General features: G+C 37.9%; 1 protein-coding gene across 1 annotated transcript in view; it reads left to right on the top strand.

The window, feature by feature from the left end:
• Positions 1-16,330, top strand: part of PPIP5K2 (diphosphoinositol pentakisphosphate kinase 2) — a 56,942-nt gene that overhangs the window by 28,645 nt on the left and 11,967 nt on the right. Inside the window, exons 17-25 of the mRNA XM_075740839.1 lie at positions 4,625-4,807; positions 6,801-6,942; positions 8,064-8,287; positions 10,306-10,433; positions 10,626-10,740; positions 12,077-12,184; positions 12,271-12,387; positions 13,113-13,286; positions 15,607-15,780. Coding sequence (XP_075596954.1) covers positions 4,625-4,807; positions 6,801-6,942; positions 8,064-8,287; positions 10,306-10,433; positions 10,626-10,740; positions 12,077-12,184; positions 12,271-12,387; positions 13,113-13,286; positions 15,607-15,780 — 1,365 coding nt within the window. The remainder of the gene's footprint in view (positions 1-4,624; positions 4,808-6,800; positions 6,943-8,063; positions 8,288-10,305; positions 10,434-10,625; positions 10,741-12,076; positions 12,185-12,270; positions 12,388-13,112; positions 13,287-15,606; positions 15,781-16,330) is intronic.

Genomic DNA, 16,330 nt, shown 5'->3' with positions numbered 1-16,330 from the left:
TGTCTTCATAGGGGAGCTGCTCCAGCCCTCTGATCATCTTTGTTGCTTTCCTCTCGACCCCCTCGAGCAGGTTCATATCTTTCTTATGCTGGGGGTCCCAGAGCTGGATGCAATACTACCAGGTGGGGTCTCCTGAAAGCAGAGTAGAGGGGCAGAATCACCTTCCTCGACCTGCTGGTCATGCTTCTTTTGATGTAGCCCAGGATGTGACTGGCAGTGGTTTTAGTTTGCACTTTGCTTATTTGTTTAGGGCTTACTTTCCTCAAATTACATCAGATTTCTGTGACAGATTGGGGTGGGGGGTTGGGGGGGATGTTAAAGCACAGACATTAGAACTGAATTGAGATAATGTATTCATTTTACATGAGCAAAAATTGCAATTTTCAGTCACTTTTGTGATTTGGATCAGAAGATTAGAAGTTCAAAAGGCAACCCTTTTTATTGAAACTATCTTTCATTCATTGATTTGTGACTTTATAGAGGAAATTAAAGGATTTGAAGCTATTAAAAATGTGGAATTAATAAACTACCTAGTATGTATTTTAATGGGAAAATAGTACAGACTATACATTCATGCTTTTTTTGGAATTAATAGAAGTAGTTTCTTAAAGTGGTTACAAGAAACTTGTTATTTTGGGCCTGTCAAAATGCATACCTAATAAGTAAGACATGGTAGCACTACTACAGTTTGGCACTTTATAGAAATATTTTTTTACATGTAGGTTTTATTTATGTGAAGTTTTTAAAAATTTTGTAGTGATTTTAAAAAGCATGAACTTTTTTTTCATTACAGACATAAATTTATAGGAACTATTAATATAAAGCACAGAATTCAGAACTTCCTACGTCTATAATGCTTGCCAAAGTATTCTTTTACCCCTCTTCATGCAAGGCAAATTCCTCTTTCGCTCTTGTTTCCAAGTAGCCCTTTGTATGCATAATACTTTCGCTTGTTAATAATTTGTTCACTTATTTCCTCATTTCAGTGATACAGATTTTTTAATTGTGTGAGAGGATGAAGACAGTGCAAGTGTTAAATAAATACTTCTCAGTTGAATGAGTTTCAGTAGTAATACAGAGTGATAGGTTTAGGTTTCAAGGGGCATCTGTAGGTCATCTAGTCAACTCCACACAGCACAGAGCCAGTTTGAATGAGGTTGCTCAGAATCATATCCAGTCAGGTTCTGAGTATATCCAGAAATGGAGATTCCACAGCATCTCCAGGTTTTTAATTCAACTCGTCATTTTCAGGTCGTGTCTCTTTTCCTCCTGAGTAGCCCATCCCTGCTTCCACTTTCTGTGTATTCCTTTTTCCTCTATGCTAACCTTCTGCATGACTTTCCATATGTCAGAGTGGACTGCTCTTTTGGTTTGAGTAGGTTGTTTTTGGAGGTCATCCAGCTGTCCCAGGCACCTTTCTCCTGCAGGACACTCCTCGACAGGATTCCATGAACAAGCTAACGTCTGCTCATCTGAAATCCAGGGCTCTCATACTATTATTTGTCTTGTCACTTCTCCAAGGATCTGACATAATCACAGAATCATGGAATGGTTTGGGTTGGAAGGGACCTCAAAGATCATCTAGTTCCAAGCCCCCTGCCAGGGGCTGAGACACCCTTCACTACCAGGTTGCCCAAAGCTTCATCCAGCCTGGCCTTGAACACCTCCAGGAATGGGGCATCCACAACTTCTCTGGGTAACCTCTTCTAGTACCTCACCACCCTCATAATGAAGAATTTCTTCCTGATATCTAATCTAAACCTACCCTCTTTTAGTTTAAACCCATTACCCCTTGTCCTGTCACTACAGTCCCTGATAAAAAGTCCTTCTCCAGCTTTCCTGTAGGCCCTGTTCAGGTACTGGAAGACTGCTATTAAAATCTCGCTGGAGCCTTCTCTTGCTGAACAACCCCAACTCTCTCAGCATGTCTTCATAGGAGAGGTGCTCCAGCCCTCTGATCATCTTTATGGCCCTCCTCTGGACTCACTCCAACAGGCCCATGTCTTTCTTATGTTGGGGACCCCAGAGCTGAACACAGTACTCTAGGTGGGATCTCATGAGAGCAGAATAGAGGGGGAGAATCACCTCCCTCGACCTGCTGGTCACACTTCTTTTGATGCAGCCCAGGATACAGTTGGTTTTATGGCTGCAAGTGTGCATTGTCAGCTCATGTTGAGCTTTTCATCAGTTGACACTCCCAAATCCTTCTGCTCAGGGCTGCTCTTAATCTGTTCTCCGCCCAGCCTGTAGTTGTGCTTGGGATTGTGCCGACCCACGTGCAGGACCTTGCACTTGGCCTTGTTGAACTTCATACGGTTTGCACAGGCCCACCTCTCCAGCCTGTCAAGGTCCCTCTGGATGGCATCCCTTCCCTCCAGCGTGTCGACTGCACCACACAGCTTGGTGTCATCTGCAAACTTGCTGAGGGTGCACTCAATCCCACTGTCCATGTCACAAATAAAGGTATTAAAAAGTGCCAGTCCCAATACTGACCCCTGAGGAACACCACTACATCACTAGTGTCCACTTGGACAGTGAGCCGTTGACTGTAACATCTTGAGTGTGACCATCCAGCCAATTCCTTATTCACCGAGTTGTCCATCCATCGAGTCCATGTCTCTCCAATTTAGAGACAAGATGTCATGCGGGACAGTGTCAAATGCCTTGCACAAGTCCAGGTAGATGATGTGAGCTGCCCTTCCCTTATCCACCAACACTGTAACCCCATCATAGAAGGCCACCAAGTTTGTCAGGCACAATTTGCCCTTAGTGAAGCCGTGTTGGTTATCACCAATCACCTCCTTATTTTCCATGTGCCTGAGCATGGTTTCCAGGAGGATCTGCTCCATGATCTTGCTGGGCACAGAGGTGAGACTGAGTGGCCTGTAGTTCCCTGGGTCTTCCTTTTTTCCCTTCTCAAAAATGGGGGTTATGTTTCCCCTTTTCCAGTCAGTGGAAACTTCACTGGACTGCCAGGACTTCTCAAATATGATGGCAAGTGGCCTGGCAATTTCATCTGCCAGTTCCATCAGGACCCGCAGATGCATCTCATCACATCACATGGACTTGCACACCTTCAGGTTCCTTAGATATTCTCAAACCTGATCTTCTCCTGCAGCGGGCAGTTCTTCATTTTCCCAGACCCTGCCTTTGCCTTCTGTGACCTGGGCAGCGTGGCTAGAGCCCTTGCTGGTGAAGACTGAGGCAAAAAATTTGTTGAGTACCTCAGCCTTCTCCATATCCTGGGTAACCAGGTCTCCTGTATCATTCCAGAGGAGGCCCACATTTTCCCTTGTCTTCCTTTTATCACTGACATACCTATATAATACCAGATTTCAATTACCAAGGCTGCCATTAACCTCCACATTCCTGACATTTCCAAGTAACAGGTCCAGGGGAATGCCTGTGCTCAATAGTTCATCAGTAACCTGTGTCAAAGAATTGTCCTGGGTGTTTTCTAGAAATTCAGATTGCTTGTCCTCTGTAATATTGCCTGTGTACGAGGTACCCAGGGCTAAGGGCTCCTATGGAAAACAGAGCCTGCAATCAGGAGGCTTTCTCTAGTAGTAAAAAAAAGTCTTCATCTGTTTCCCTTTTTAAATCAGGTAGTCTGTAGCAGAGGCCCCCCACGATGGTGTCCTGTCCTTATTTGTCCTCTGCTCCTTATGAATAAGATCTCAACTTGCTTGTCACTGGTTTGAAAGTGAAGGTCCTGGTGTTCAAGCTACTCCTTTATATCCAGCACAACTCTGCCTCCTTGCCTTCCTGGCTTCCAAAAGACCCTGTATCTAGCTATAGCAAAACTCCATTTGTGTGAACTATTCCATTACATATCTGTAATCTGAATAAACTTAAAGCTCTGCAAGTGTTCAGACTTCTTATTTCTCCCATGCTCCATGTGTTGGTGCAGAAGTATTTCAGCCATCTGCCTTGCTTTTTCTTTGTTCAGCAGGCTTGAGGAGACACCACCCAATTTCCTTCCTTATCCCAGAGCCTTTCTGTTGCCAGAAAAGTCACAAATGTTTTCAGCCTTCTCTATTTTGGAAGTCTCTGTTTACCTCTTACTCAACTGTAGCCTTTGAGTGTCCTTCTGTGCCAGACAGGGTTTGGGCTTTTGCCTCTGTAGAGTCTCTGCAAAGACCTTATCTATCTTCCATTTGTTCTCCCAGATGCTATTTGGTTTGCTAACTCTTCCCATAGCTACTGTCTGGTGACTCAACCCCTTGAGCAGAGCGTGTCTCCCACAAGTCAGGCTGATGTGCTCCCAGCCTCAGGGAGAAGGCACCATGCACCCCCTTGCAACCCAAGACCTGAACAGCTGTGGCTTCCCAGGAGCAGTGTTGGCACTACTAAGATGCTAGGGTCACTTCAGCTGGTGGTGGGGAGCGTGTTCTATGACATGTCACCATCACTGTTCAACCAACTGTAGCAATCCTGCGCACCAATGCAGTGCTTTGGGGACCATTTCTATACAAACATTTGCATTGTCTGCCAAGTTGCTGTTAGTCTAACCCATAGGAAAGTGATGCAATCTTGAATTTAAATCAGTGTTTTGGGTGGGTTTTTTAAGATACTGTTATATCGTCATCTTTATCTGTCTGATTAATTGTATTATTTGCTTCAGGGACTACTGGCCTTAGAGGGAGAGCTGACCCCTATTCTTGTCCAGATGGTAAAAAGTGCTAATATGAATGGTCTCTTGGACAGTGACAGTGATTCTTTAAGCAGCTGTCAACATCGTGTTAAAGCAAGACTCCATGAAATTCTCCAGAGAGACAGAGAATTTACTGCTGACGACTACGATAAGGTTAGCATATGATTAGTTTCCTATGAATTGAAATAAATAGCCACACAATTCTTGTGTAAAAGTAATGAGCAGTGATTTTATGTATCTATTTTGAAAAATTATTTGTGTGCTTGCAAATAGTTTGAACTACAAAGGAAGCTGTACCAATTGTAATAGCAGATATTTTGAGCCGTCTTGCAGTTTGAGTAATCAGAACAGCTACAAACTTTGAAATAGGACTAGATAGCGATTCATAAATCTTTTTCACTCTTCCATTAAAAATATTTTAATTATTCAAGAAATGAAACTGTTGTTTACACTTCCTGTAATCTTCACTTTGACAGTGTGTGGTATTACAAAATGTATTGTCTGCCTACTGCAGTTGTTTGAATATTTAATATGCTAAAAGGCCTTTTTTAAAAAATCTAAGAATACTAGGATGCTGAAAACCAGTAGAATACTTTCTAATCGGTGAAAGGAAATGTCTCATTAACATGCCTAAATCAGTGCATGTTAATACAGTTTATGCTGACTTAGTACTGAACACACATGATTGTTCCTGGTTTTAAATGTAAGTAATGTTTGTTATTGTTAAGAAACTTCTTTCTCTTTCAATTATCCTTACTCTGTCTGGTATAACAACTAAATACAAGTCGTCAAATGAGGTTTAAGCTTAAACTGCTATTTTCTAAAAGGTATTCAGAGCAAATTACTGAAAAATAATTTCACTACCCTGCACGTATACTCTGTGGATTCATTTGAATTTACAGATTAAAAGTATCATCCAAACCACTGACAGCAGTAGATTCAGCAGTACTTGGAAAAAGTGAGAGGCTACAATGCTACAATGTCTCGGGGATTTATTTAATTTCCCCCCTTCTTTTTGCTGTATAATGGGATTTTAAAGGTGGCTGGAACTAATGGAGCACACTTTTCTAAGACAGTCACTGAAAGTAACTAACCTTTGGGATTATAAAGTGGTAATAACTTTCTTGGGGATTTTTGAGGTTTGGGTTTTTTTTGTTTTAACTTACTTGCAACCTGGGAAAACAATATGGGGTTTTTTTCTGTGCCAGAGCACCTTTCTTATTCATTTACTTGATCATAATATGGAGGTAGGAACTGCTTACTATTAGGTAGAAAGCAGAAGTTTTCCATATCCAAATTATCCTATGCATTTGAGCAAACTGGGGAAAGTGCAAATATGTATGTGTGTTATGTATATAAATTATTGTTTAATATCATTGTTTGCTTACTTGCATTATGCATACTTTTCTGGAAAAAATGAGGTTAAACTGTATCTCACTTGCATGGATATGGACTGTATTGTTTTAGTGACACTCAACTTGGTGATAATTTGTAGCTTCCACAATTTCTATAATTAAGTCAGCTCTGAAGGGCATCTCGTATGTTCTTGATATATGTGCATTAAAGGGTTTCTGTTTGTTTGTGTGCTGTAGTCCTGTAGAAACAAAAACCTAAAACAGGACGATACAATCTTTTTTTCAGTTAATATTGCAAATCTGTTTCTTTCTTCCACTTTTGCTAAGGAGGGTACTTTATAGAACAAAAAGTATTTTGTGAGGCATACAGCCTAATGACAACTTTTCTTACAGATTTTTGGTAAACTTTTGAATACATTAGTTAGTTGACAGGAAGTTATGGAAGGTTGCTAATTATGTACAAAGTTTTAAAAGTCATCCCAATTTTCCTGTCTTGGAACAAAAAAGGAGTTTTAGGAACTCCAGAAACTGCTCACGTTTACTGTATAGAATTAATTGCCCTATGAATTCCTTATCATCTTTGAATATCTAGTAAATCTTACTACCTTTCAACGTGTTTTTCTTAATGCCTCAAAGGGAGTAGGTGTTTGAGAAATGGTTTCAAAAATTAATATCAAACTGCTTGAATGCTTTTTATCCAATACTTGGAATCTTTCATATGTTCTATATTATCTCCCCAGTTCTTTCTAGTCAGTTTGTTTAGATAATTTTGTGTTTATCTCAAATTGCAGCTTACTCCATCTGGAAGCATCTCATTGATAAAATCAATGCAGGTTATTAAAAATCCTGTAAAAACATGTGACAAAGTCTATTCCTTGATCCAGAGCTTGACCTCTCAGATCAGGCAAAGAATGGAAGATCCAAAGTCTGCAGGTACTTAAACATTTTTTAAGTTGTATTTAGTTTCTCTTGTTTATATCTGAGAGAGAATTGTAATGGAACTTCCCTTCATTACACTCACTTTTACTCTTCATTAAACTTGCTTTTAGCAGAACTTTTAATCAACAATGGGCTAGGGATTTTCACAGTCTGATTCCATATGCATAATTTTAGAGTAAAAAGCAGGAGAAACACGTGATCGTATTGCAGGTAAGGGGTCTTTGTGGTGTTCAGAAGTTCAGGCTAGTTCTCAAATGTTTGCAGAAATTCTTGTCTTAATTATTTGAAACTCAGCAGTCCACAAAAGTAATAGGAAGAGCAGATGATACTAATGCTAAGTTACATAGTTACATTTTTATATTTAAGTGTCTTTGCTGAAGATCTGTTGCTTGCTGTATGATATGTAGTAGTATTGCATAGAATGATGTTCAGTATTAATGGTGGTGAACCAGTGACACAGGAAGATGAGAGCCAGAAATGACCACAGTGCCTTTTTGGTACTAGCTTAAATACTGGAATATTTGCTATCAGCGTTCTCCGCAGTGTATAGTATGCAAACAGCTTCTGTTCTGAGGTTGAGCATTACAAGTGTCACCTGTACATAGTATGAATGTTTTTTGTCTATGAGGTCTAATTTCCTGTCCTGGGATGGGGATAATCCATCCTTCTACCAGTCTCTTGTCTCTTGCTGTTGACACACACAAGGGAGAGAGACAAATGGGATGTATGGTCTGTTCTAAAACAGAGATGTCCTGCTCTCCTTCCTAGAATTTTCTTACTATTAGGTGGGGGGTTTTTGTTGTTGCTTTTTTTTTAATGTATATAATCTGTGCTGTAGGACACTTTATTTTTGGTGCTCTACCTTTGCCTAAAGGGCCAGTGGTGCATTTCTGCAGCAAAGCTTTCTACTATCTTGATGTAGCTATGTAGCTATGATGCTTTCAGCAGTAAAATTAACCATATGCACATCTGTTCCCTCTTCTTAGAAGTAATGCATTTAACTTATTTGATCCTTTTTATCCCTCTATATTCAACTGTTAGTATCATGTAACTGAAATTTCCCTTTTGTTACTTGGATGGTTTTGATTACTTATATGAGATATGTGTCTGTCCAGATATTCAGCTCTACCACAGTGAAACACTAGAACTGATGCTGCGCAGGTGGGCCAAGCTGGAAAAAGACTTTAAAACAAAAAATGGAAGATATGATATTAGCAAAATTCCTGATATTTATGACTGTATAAAATATGATGTGCAGCACAATGGCTCCTTAAAATTAGAAAACACAATGGAATTATACAGGCTTTCAAAGGCTTTAGCTGACATTGTGATCCCTCAGGTAAGCATTGTCAGTTATTAAATAGCATAAATTGTAGAACAAATGCTTTTTCAAATTTTGTGAAAAAGTCTCCTCTGTCTTTTCTATTGAAGGTTCCTGTATTTTGCAGTAATAGGAGCATTTATCATTACCTCTTTTTTTCTGGTACCAAGCTGATTGTTTTTTGTAAGAAAAAATTGATTCATAATTCATTAAGCTGTGCTCAAAGTGAATTTTTCTAGCAATTTAAGCAGTGAACATGTCTGCTTCCTTTACTGCAGTGTATTAAAATAAAATGGTTCATATCAGCCATTTTAGATTTAAGTGGAGCCCCTGTGAACAACTGTGTGTTCTGAAATTGTATTTAATTTCATTCTTCCTGCTTTTAGAAGTTTCACTTTCAGGCACTTTGCAAATGACACTGTTAATCCTAATCTATCTAATTTTACTTGTTTTAAGCAATTTAAAAAGACTTTTCTACTACTTCAAAATGCTAACACTCCCTGATAATAATGTACACATCAAGTTTCGTAGAATGTCAGGCCAGAAGCAGACACATTAAACTTCCATATACTGCAGGCTGTTAAACTCAGGTTAGCTCTAAAATCTTGTAGGCTGTAGGACATGAAACTGTTTTGTGATAACAGGACAGAACAGACTAAAGCTTTCCCCAAGTATCCCTCCAGTTACAGAGCAGTGTTCTAATGGTATTATCCATGTTGTATGCAGCAAGTGAGGGAACTTCTTCCTCTCCTTGTCTCTCAAATTCCCTGACAGGATGGAGGACAAAAAGAGCAATGATTCTAAGTATGTGTTGTGTTATGTGGCCCTGTTAAGCTTAAATTTTGGGTAGAGTGTTAGAGAAGAGTACACATACTGAAGGAAGAAAACTGAAAAACTTGATAAGCCTACATAATGCAAAGAAACAGTGCTTATGTCACTTTCTAGGGTAACCTGACTTCATAATCATGAGAGCACTTTAATATCATGTGCAGCACAGAGCATGAAGCTTCTGGAAAGCAGATTTTAAAATATTGGATACTATAACAGATACAATATTTTCCACTTGTATTTAACTGCCATGTTCAGTAATATTTGAGGTGAATAGGAGATCTTCTCTGGGCTGGTTTACCCCAAATAGGCATATTAAATAGGTAATGTGCCTATGTCTCTTTATTGATTGTTACATGAAATCAGGTGAGATAAAATCAAAGAATCACAGAATGGTAGGGGTTGGAAGGTACCTTTAAAGATCATCTAGTGCAACACGCCTGCTAAAGCAGTATCACCTAGAGCAGGTAGCACAGGATCACGTCCAGGCACGTTTTGAATATCTCCAGAGAAGGAGACTCCACAACCTCTCTGGGCAGCCTGTTTCAGTGCTCTGTCATCCTCAAAGTGAAGAAGTTTTTCCTCATGTTCAGATGGAACTTCCAGTGTTCCAGTTTGTGCCCATTGCCCCTTGTCCTGTTGCTGGGCACTGAAGAGAGTCTGGCCCCATCCTCTTGACACCAGCCCTTTAGATATTTATAAGCGTTAATGAGATCCTCTCTCAGTCTTCACTTCTCCAGGCTAAACAGACCTGGCTCTCTCAGCCTTTCCTCATACAAGAGATCTTTGTAGTCCTCCCCTGGACTCTCTCCAGTAGTTCCTTGTCTCTAGTAGTTCATTGTCTGATCTATCTCATGTCTGTAATGCATTATAGATGTCTAAATCCAGGGCAGGGGGCGGGGAGGAGGAACAACGAAGGAGTAATTGTTTTGCTTAAGAAAAAGAGCTTCATTGGACCAGAAGGTGAATCCACTTTTGTGGCTTAACTGGTGAATAAAAAATTGTTTCTCTGTGTCAAATCAAACAGAAAAAAGGCAAACATCTTGTTACCTGGACATCAGTAATCAAATGTAATAAAAATGTTAAACAAAACAATTTGCAGCCAGAGCAAATTAATAGATGACTAATTAGCTTTAATATACAAGCTTTGAATTAGAAGGCATTTTAATCTTTAACTGAATTTTAAAAGTCAATTTCCTCTTAAACAGGAATATGGTATTTCTAAGGCTGAGAAACTAGAGATTGCCAAAGGTTACTGCACTCCTCTAGTTAGAAAAATCCGCTCTGACCTTCAAAGAACTCAAGATGATGATACTGTAAATAAGCTTCACCCTCTGTAAGTCTCTTACTTTTTCACATGGTTACATTAATTACTGTAAGACTTAATGGAGATACTCCATAGATTTCATATTTGAAATGGCTTGTCATAGTAATTTAAGAAGTATTATTTATTTATTTATTTATTGACAGCTATTTGTAAAATAGGGACACATGTCATTATGGTCTAATAAGATCTTTTTCTTTCAAGTTATTCCAGGGGCGTTATGTCCCCTGAACGCCATGTTCGTACACGGTTGTATTTCACCAGTGAGAGTCATGTCCACTCCCTGTTGTCCACCCTTCGTTATGGTGCCTTATGTGATGTAAGTTGAACACTTTTTCTGTTAAAGCTCTGATATTTTGAGAGGAACCAAAAGGACTCAATGTTACTAAAATTGTATCAGTTAAAAACTTAATTTTCTTAAGTGGCTTTGAAATATATCACATTTTTTCAAACATTTGATTTCCTATTATATATGGAGAGACATATTTCAAATTGCTGGTGTGCACATTGGTAGAAGTCGCCATGCCCTTTAAAGTAATGCTGAGTTCTGTTGGTGTGTTCAGCTGTTTATGTTATGGTCTCAAAGAGATTTGAAAAGGGCAGATGATCCATTTTTTTGTCTTACGTTGTCACCTATAATTCTTCCAACTCTTTTTCCCTCAAGTTATCATTCAGGATTCTCTTGCATTCACTTTTGGACTGGCCTATTATTTTTGACCATTGGCATTTTGTCAAAACTTCCCTACCTGACTTCAAGAATGCTCATGTAGTGCAAAGTTTATCCTGTTCAGTGGATTGTCTTAGTTTCCTATGCTGTCCTAGAATACCTTGAAGGTGATGCGCTATTCTCCATCTGATTGGCTTTGAAACCATGGACTAAAAAAGATAAGGTCTCCAGATACCTAAATTACCTAAATTTATCCTCTTGGAGAGGATAAATGCGGCACCACAAAGCCTACATGGCTGCTTCTCAGATAGTGCTTGATTAATATATTAACATTTGAAATTGATGTAATTGTTTCTGGTAATGGATGACTAAACTCACTGATGGCAAATGCATTTTTAATCCTAGACCTCTGTGACATATGCTGCAGCAGATACACGCCTTGTTTTAGGCTGATAAACTTCTAAGTTTCCTTTGAAGTGGATTACTAAATGTATTTTTTTTCTAGAGCATGGGAAAAGGTGAATAGAAATTTTAAATAGTTTGGGATGTGATTGTTATTTTTCCTCTATGTACTGGAAGCCTTCATTTACTCTGTTGGACTGGTAGAGCGATATCTAGAAACATTTTCCACAATATACTAGTTGAAATGAGTTTATTGCAAAATTAACAATTCCCATTGGGAGAGTTTAAAACGGTGCCTCTGTCTACACAGCATATGTCATCATGGGTGAAAGAATATAGAAGATACAGTGAAATAAAATGTGAAAAGTTCTGATCTCCACTTTTCATTCATTTGATGGGTAATTTTAAGTCACTTTTTTTTTGTTTCCTGGTTGTATTTCAGTTTTTTTCCTTAGCTGTGAAAAGCTTCATACTTCTGCTGTGAATGTAAAATACATGTAAATGGGGAAAAAGAGAAATCATCAGTCTTTTTAAAGAAAATCACTGGGTTTTATTTGCTGCTTTTTTTTTTTTTTCCCTTCATAAGGAATCAAAAGATGAACAATGGAAACGAGCTATGGATTATTTAAATGTTGTCAATGAACTCAATTACATGACACAGATTGTTATCATGCTTTATGAGGATCCAAACAAGGTATTTAAAATGGATAAGTATCTTCAGAAGTGAGTAGTGCTAAGCTATGTGTTAATGGGTAAACCTATTTAATCATTTTCCATCAGGAACTTTCTTCAGAAGAGCGTTTTCATGTAGAGCTGCACTTCAGTCCAGGAGCCAAAGGCTGTGAGGAAGATAAAAATTTACCAGCTGGATATGGATACAGACCTGCCTCCAGAGAGGTAATAATTGTGCCTTTCTTTAAAGCAAAAGTTAGGTTTTTTCTGGATGTGGACATTACCTAGAATAAACACTAGAAAATTGTTAGGTAAAAAATACAAATGTGATTTTGATTTCCACAGAAAAATATGTAGTAAAATATAGGCAATCACAATGTATTTTATTTTGACTGGACACTGAGTTAATGCACACAGATAATTTGGAGCTTCTATGGCTTTGCCAAAAGGTTTACTAGAAGTATGAAATACTCATTATAAGAAAAGTGATACCAACTTCTGTGTCACATCAATGATATTCCAGCAATAGAAAGAAATATTCATGAAAGTAGTTTGGCATGTTTATGAATACAGCTTGTTGAGGAAGGATTGATATTTTCTGTGGAGATACCACCTGCTTTTTGAGAAATGAAGAAAAGCAAAGCTCAGCTAGAATTCTTCTGTTGACTTGTGGGGTTAGGATTTTATTACTATGTCAACAGAAAATTTGAGTAAGATATGTTGGCTGAAAAGTGTGGTTAATTAGGACCACAGTATCATATGCAGTGGCTGGTTAGGAGCAAATACACATGGATTATTAAAGTCTAGAGCAATTTGTTCAATAATATGTGATTTACATCTTGGTTTTATTTAAATCAGCTTGCTTTATGTTTACACAGAAGATTAATTTAACAGCCACTTCTGTCTATGTGTTGCAGCTAAATTGAAAATGAATTATGTTTTGTTTGTAGAATGAAGGTTCGAAGAAAACCTCTCACAGAAATGATAGTGATGAGGAGGCACATGTTCCTAAAAGAGATGAAACTGATCGGTCAGTAGTGATGTTCAAGCCAATGGTATCAGACCCAATTCACATACACAGAAAGTCACCCCTTCCGAGATCCAGGAAAATTGGTTCTGTTGAAGTAAGTGTTTCTGTTCCAAATCATGTCTTTCACAGAAATTAACTTTTGCTTACTTTTAACAAAACAAAAACAAATGTAATTCTGCTTTTGATTACACAGAACCAGTATGATGTTATGTCTCACAAAAGGGTTGCTCTTACTCTATGGCAAATCCTCCACGGCAGTAATTTGTCTGAAGGAATATTTTGCTTTTTTAAAATTAGTATTTTGCAATAAGACTTATTTCCTTTTTTCTTTTTTAAGCCATTTTAGAAAAGCCAGCATTTGAAAATTAAGACTTTTTCAGTCTAAACCTACATCTTCAAACTAACATACATTGCTTTTGTATTCATCCTTACAAGACAGCTGCTACTGGGAAATAAGCAGACCTTCAGGGTGATCATGCTGAGAGGGAACAGAGGGATTGGGGGCGGTAGGGGAGGTACAGGAGGTGAGAGTCATGTCTTCTGTGGTAGTTGCTTTCACGTGGGGTGAAACTGACTCCACTTGTCAAGCATCTGAAGGTAAGAGAATAAACTGGAAGCTTTTTTTAAGTGGGTGGGGTTTGTGTTTCATTAATTCTTTAGATAGCATCTTGAACAGTCTAGTCTTTTGTCTTGAAGGCTGTGACATCTAGGTGTGCTTCACACATATGGCTTTAATGTCACAGAGGTGGGGGAATGCACAGCAGTATCACTGATAACATTTGTACAGTTGAGTGGCAAAGCTTCAGATGGTGCTTAGTGGCACATCTGTGATATTAATGCTAGAAGCAGACTAACAGCTTCTTATTGCCTCATTTTCAGTTGCTTAAACCATCAGAAATAAAGATTCACACCAAAAGCTTTTTCTTTCATGTGTATGTTGCGAATGGGCTGTCTGTATGCAATGACAGTATTACAGATTTGCAAGTAACTGGGTTATTGGTAGCGTGGATACAAAAAGATGCATGGTTCCCTTCTGTAAGAATATCTGTATAACTTCACATGACTTCCATAAATTAACAGAGATAATAAATGTGAATGTCTTATATTTTCTATTTCCAAGTTTTATCATAAACAAATGCTCACAACATCAATATTTTGGATTTTTAAAAGCTATTTTCATTATGATCATGCAAACTCCCCTCCTAGTTATGAGTTCACATATACACACAACTTAATAGTCTATTGCTTCAAACTTCTAATCATTTTCATGCTTTATGTAGAAGTTACTTTCAAAAGGTATCAGTAACATAAATTGCTAAATTTTGATTGTGCAGATAATTTATGTTCAGATGGAATGTGTTTCAGCATTCAGTGCTTGTTTATTTGCTGAAAGAAAATAGCCGATTTAAAGAAAACATACACTATGAAACTTTTTTTGAAAAAGTAAAATTGGAAGTTTCATCTGGCCTACTGAAATCTGCAAAACCAGTATTTGGAATATTTAAACCAAATTGTATTTTGAAGTGTTTAAAAAAGTCATTGCAACTTAAACTGCAACTGCCTTGAACCTTTTTTTTGTCCTCTCCCTATAAGGCAATTCTCTTTTCACCTATGTCCATTAATTTGAAAGGACACTGTCAGGTGTGAGATTGTATTGAAGTTTTAATCTGGGGTATAGTCAGCAATATTTACAAAAGGATTGCAAGTGTGACTGAGTCATGAAAACAAAACAAAGAGCATACAAGGAAGTACAGCTCATCAGCATTGGAGATCAAATTCTGTATTGCTAAAAATGTTGATTGCTAATGATACATAATGATGTAGGGCATGGGAGACTCTTAGCCTGACACTGTCCTCCCTTGAAGTCTTAATAGGTGTCCAGCATCGGATAATTTTTAAGGCTTTCTTAAGGTTGGAAAACTACGACCAGTCAGGTTGGTGCTACTACCAGTGAGTCAGTTGTAAAGTCTCAAAGGCAATTCTGAACATGAGAATCTTTTAGATAAGGTGAAAGACTAGAAATGAAAACTATTAAGTAATAAATAGGAAAGTTTAATGTACTTCAAAGGTGAAAACTATTAAACAGTATGTCAAGGATAACAGATGTTCTGTTTCCAACATGTGGGAAATTCTTAAAATAATGAGTCAATTATTGATAACAATTACTTTTTTATCTAATAATTAATCTACCAGAAATTTGATTGAAGTGTTATGTTAAAAGATAAAATTGGATGAAAAGATATAACTACCTAATATTGTAGTATTACTTTTCCCTATTGGCTGTTTAATAGTTTTAAAAACAGTTATATAGAAGGGTGCAAGCAGATTGGGTTTTTTTTCTTTTCTGTTCATTTGGCTCTGTTGAATCTAACTTTGCATGCTTTGCTGTTTTTTGCCCCCTTTCTCACTTCCAGGAAGAGAGCCCCCTGAGTGTGTCTAGCCCAGAGTGTATTGGTACCTGGCTGCATTACACCAGTGGTGTGGGTACTGGGCGTCGAAGGCGCAGATCAGGGGAACAAATCACTTCTTCCCCTGTCTCCCCTAAATCATTGGCTTTCACATCCAGTATTTTTGGCTCATGGCAACAGGTTTTTAAACTTTACTTCATTAAACATTATTATGCATTCCAAGCAACAACCAACTGTCTTTAAGGACATCTAATCCCTTATTACGGATTACGTTTAAAGCAAATTCTTCCACGTCTTAAAATTACTTCCCGAGAATGTTTGGGGGAAAAAGAGCAAGTGCATGTTTTTCCACTGAATGTGTTACATGTTTTCCTAAAAATGTGGTTTCTTTATAGGAATTGCAAAAGTTACCACAGTAAAAAGACTTAGTCTACTGCCTAATGAAACAGATTTCTGCTTTGGTTTAGTTGTCCTTTAAGACTTTAAAACCAGCATTGCTTAATTTGGTGGTAGGTAAATTGAAAAACTTTTTTTAATAATTGCAACCAATACCATTAAAAATAATTTATTTGGTACTCCATATTGCTACTCAAAACTTGTTTTGCATATATCATATTTTCAGTGACCTGGTATTAACTGTTGCAGGGAACAAACTCGAGCACTAATAATTCTCACCTGTTGTATCCGGATGTATCTGAAACTCCCAAAACAGTACATCATCCATTGACTT

This window comes from Balearica regulorum, chromosome Z (genome assembly GCF_011004875.1).
Source record: "Balearica regulorum gibbericeps isolate bBalReg1 chromosome Z, bBalReg1.pri, whole genome shotgun sequence".
Lineage (NCBI taxonomy): Eukaryota > Metazoa > Chordata > Aves > Gruiformes > Gruidae > Balearica > Balearica regulorum.
This window is presented reverse-complemented; position numbering and strand designations above follow the sequence as displayed.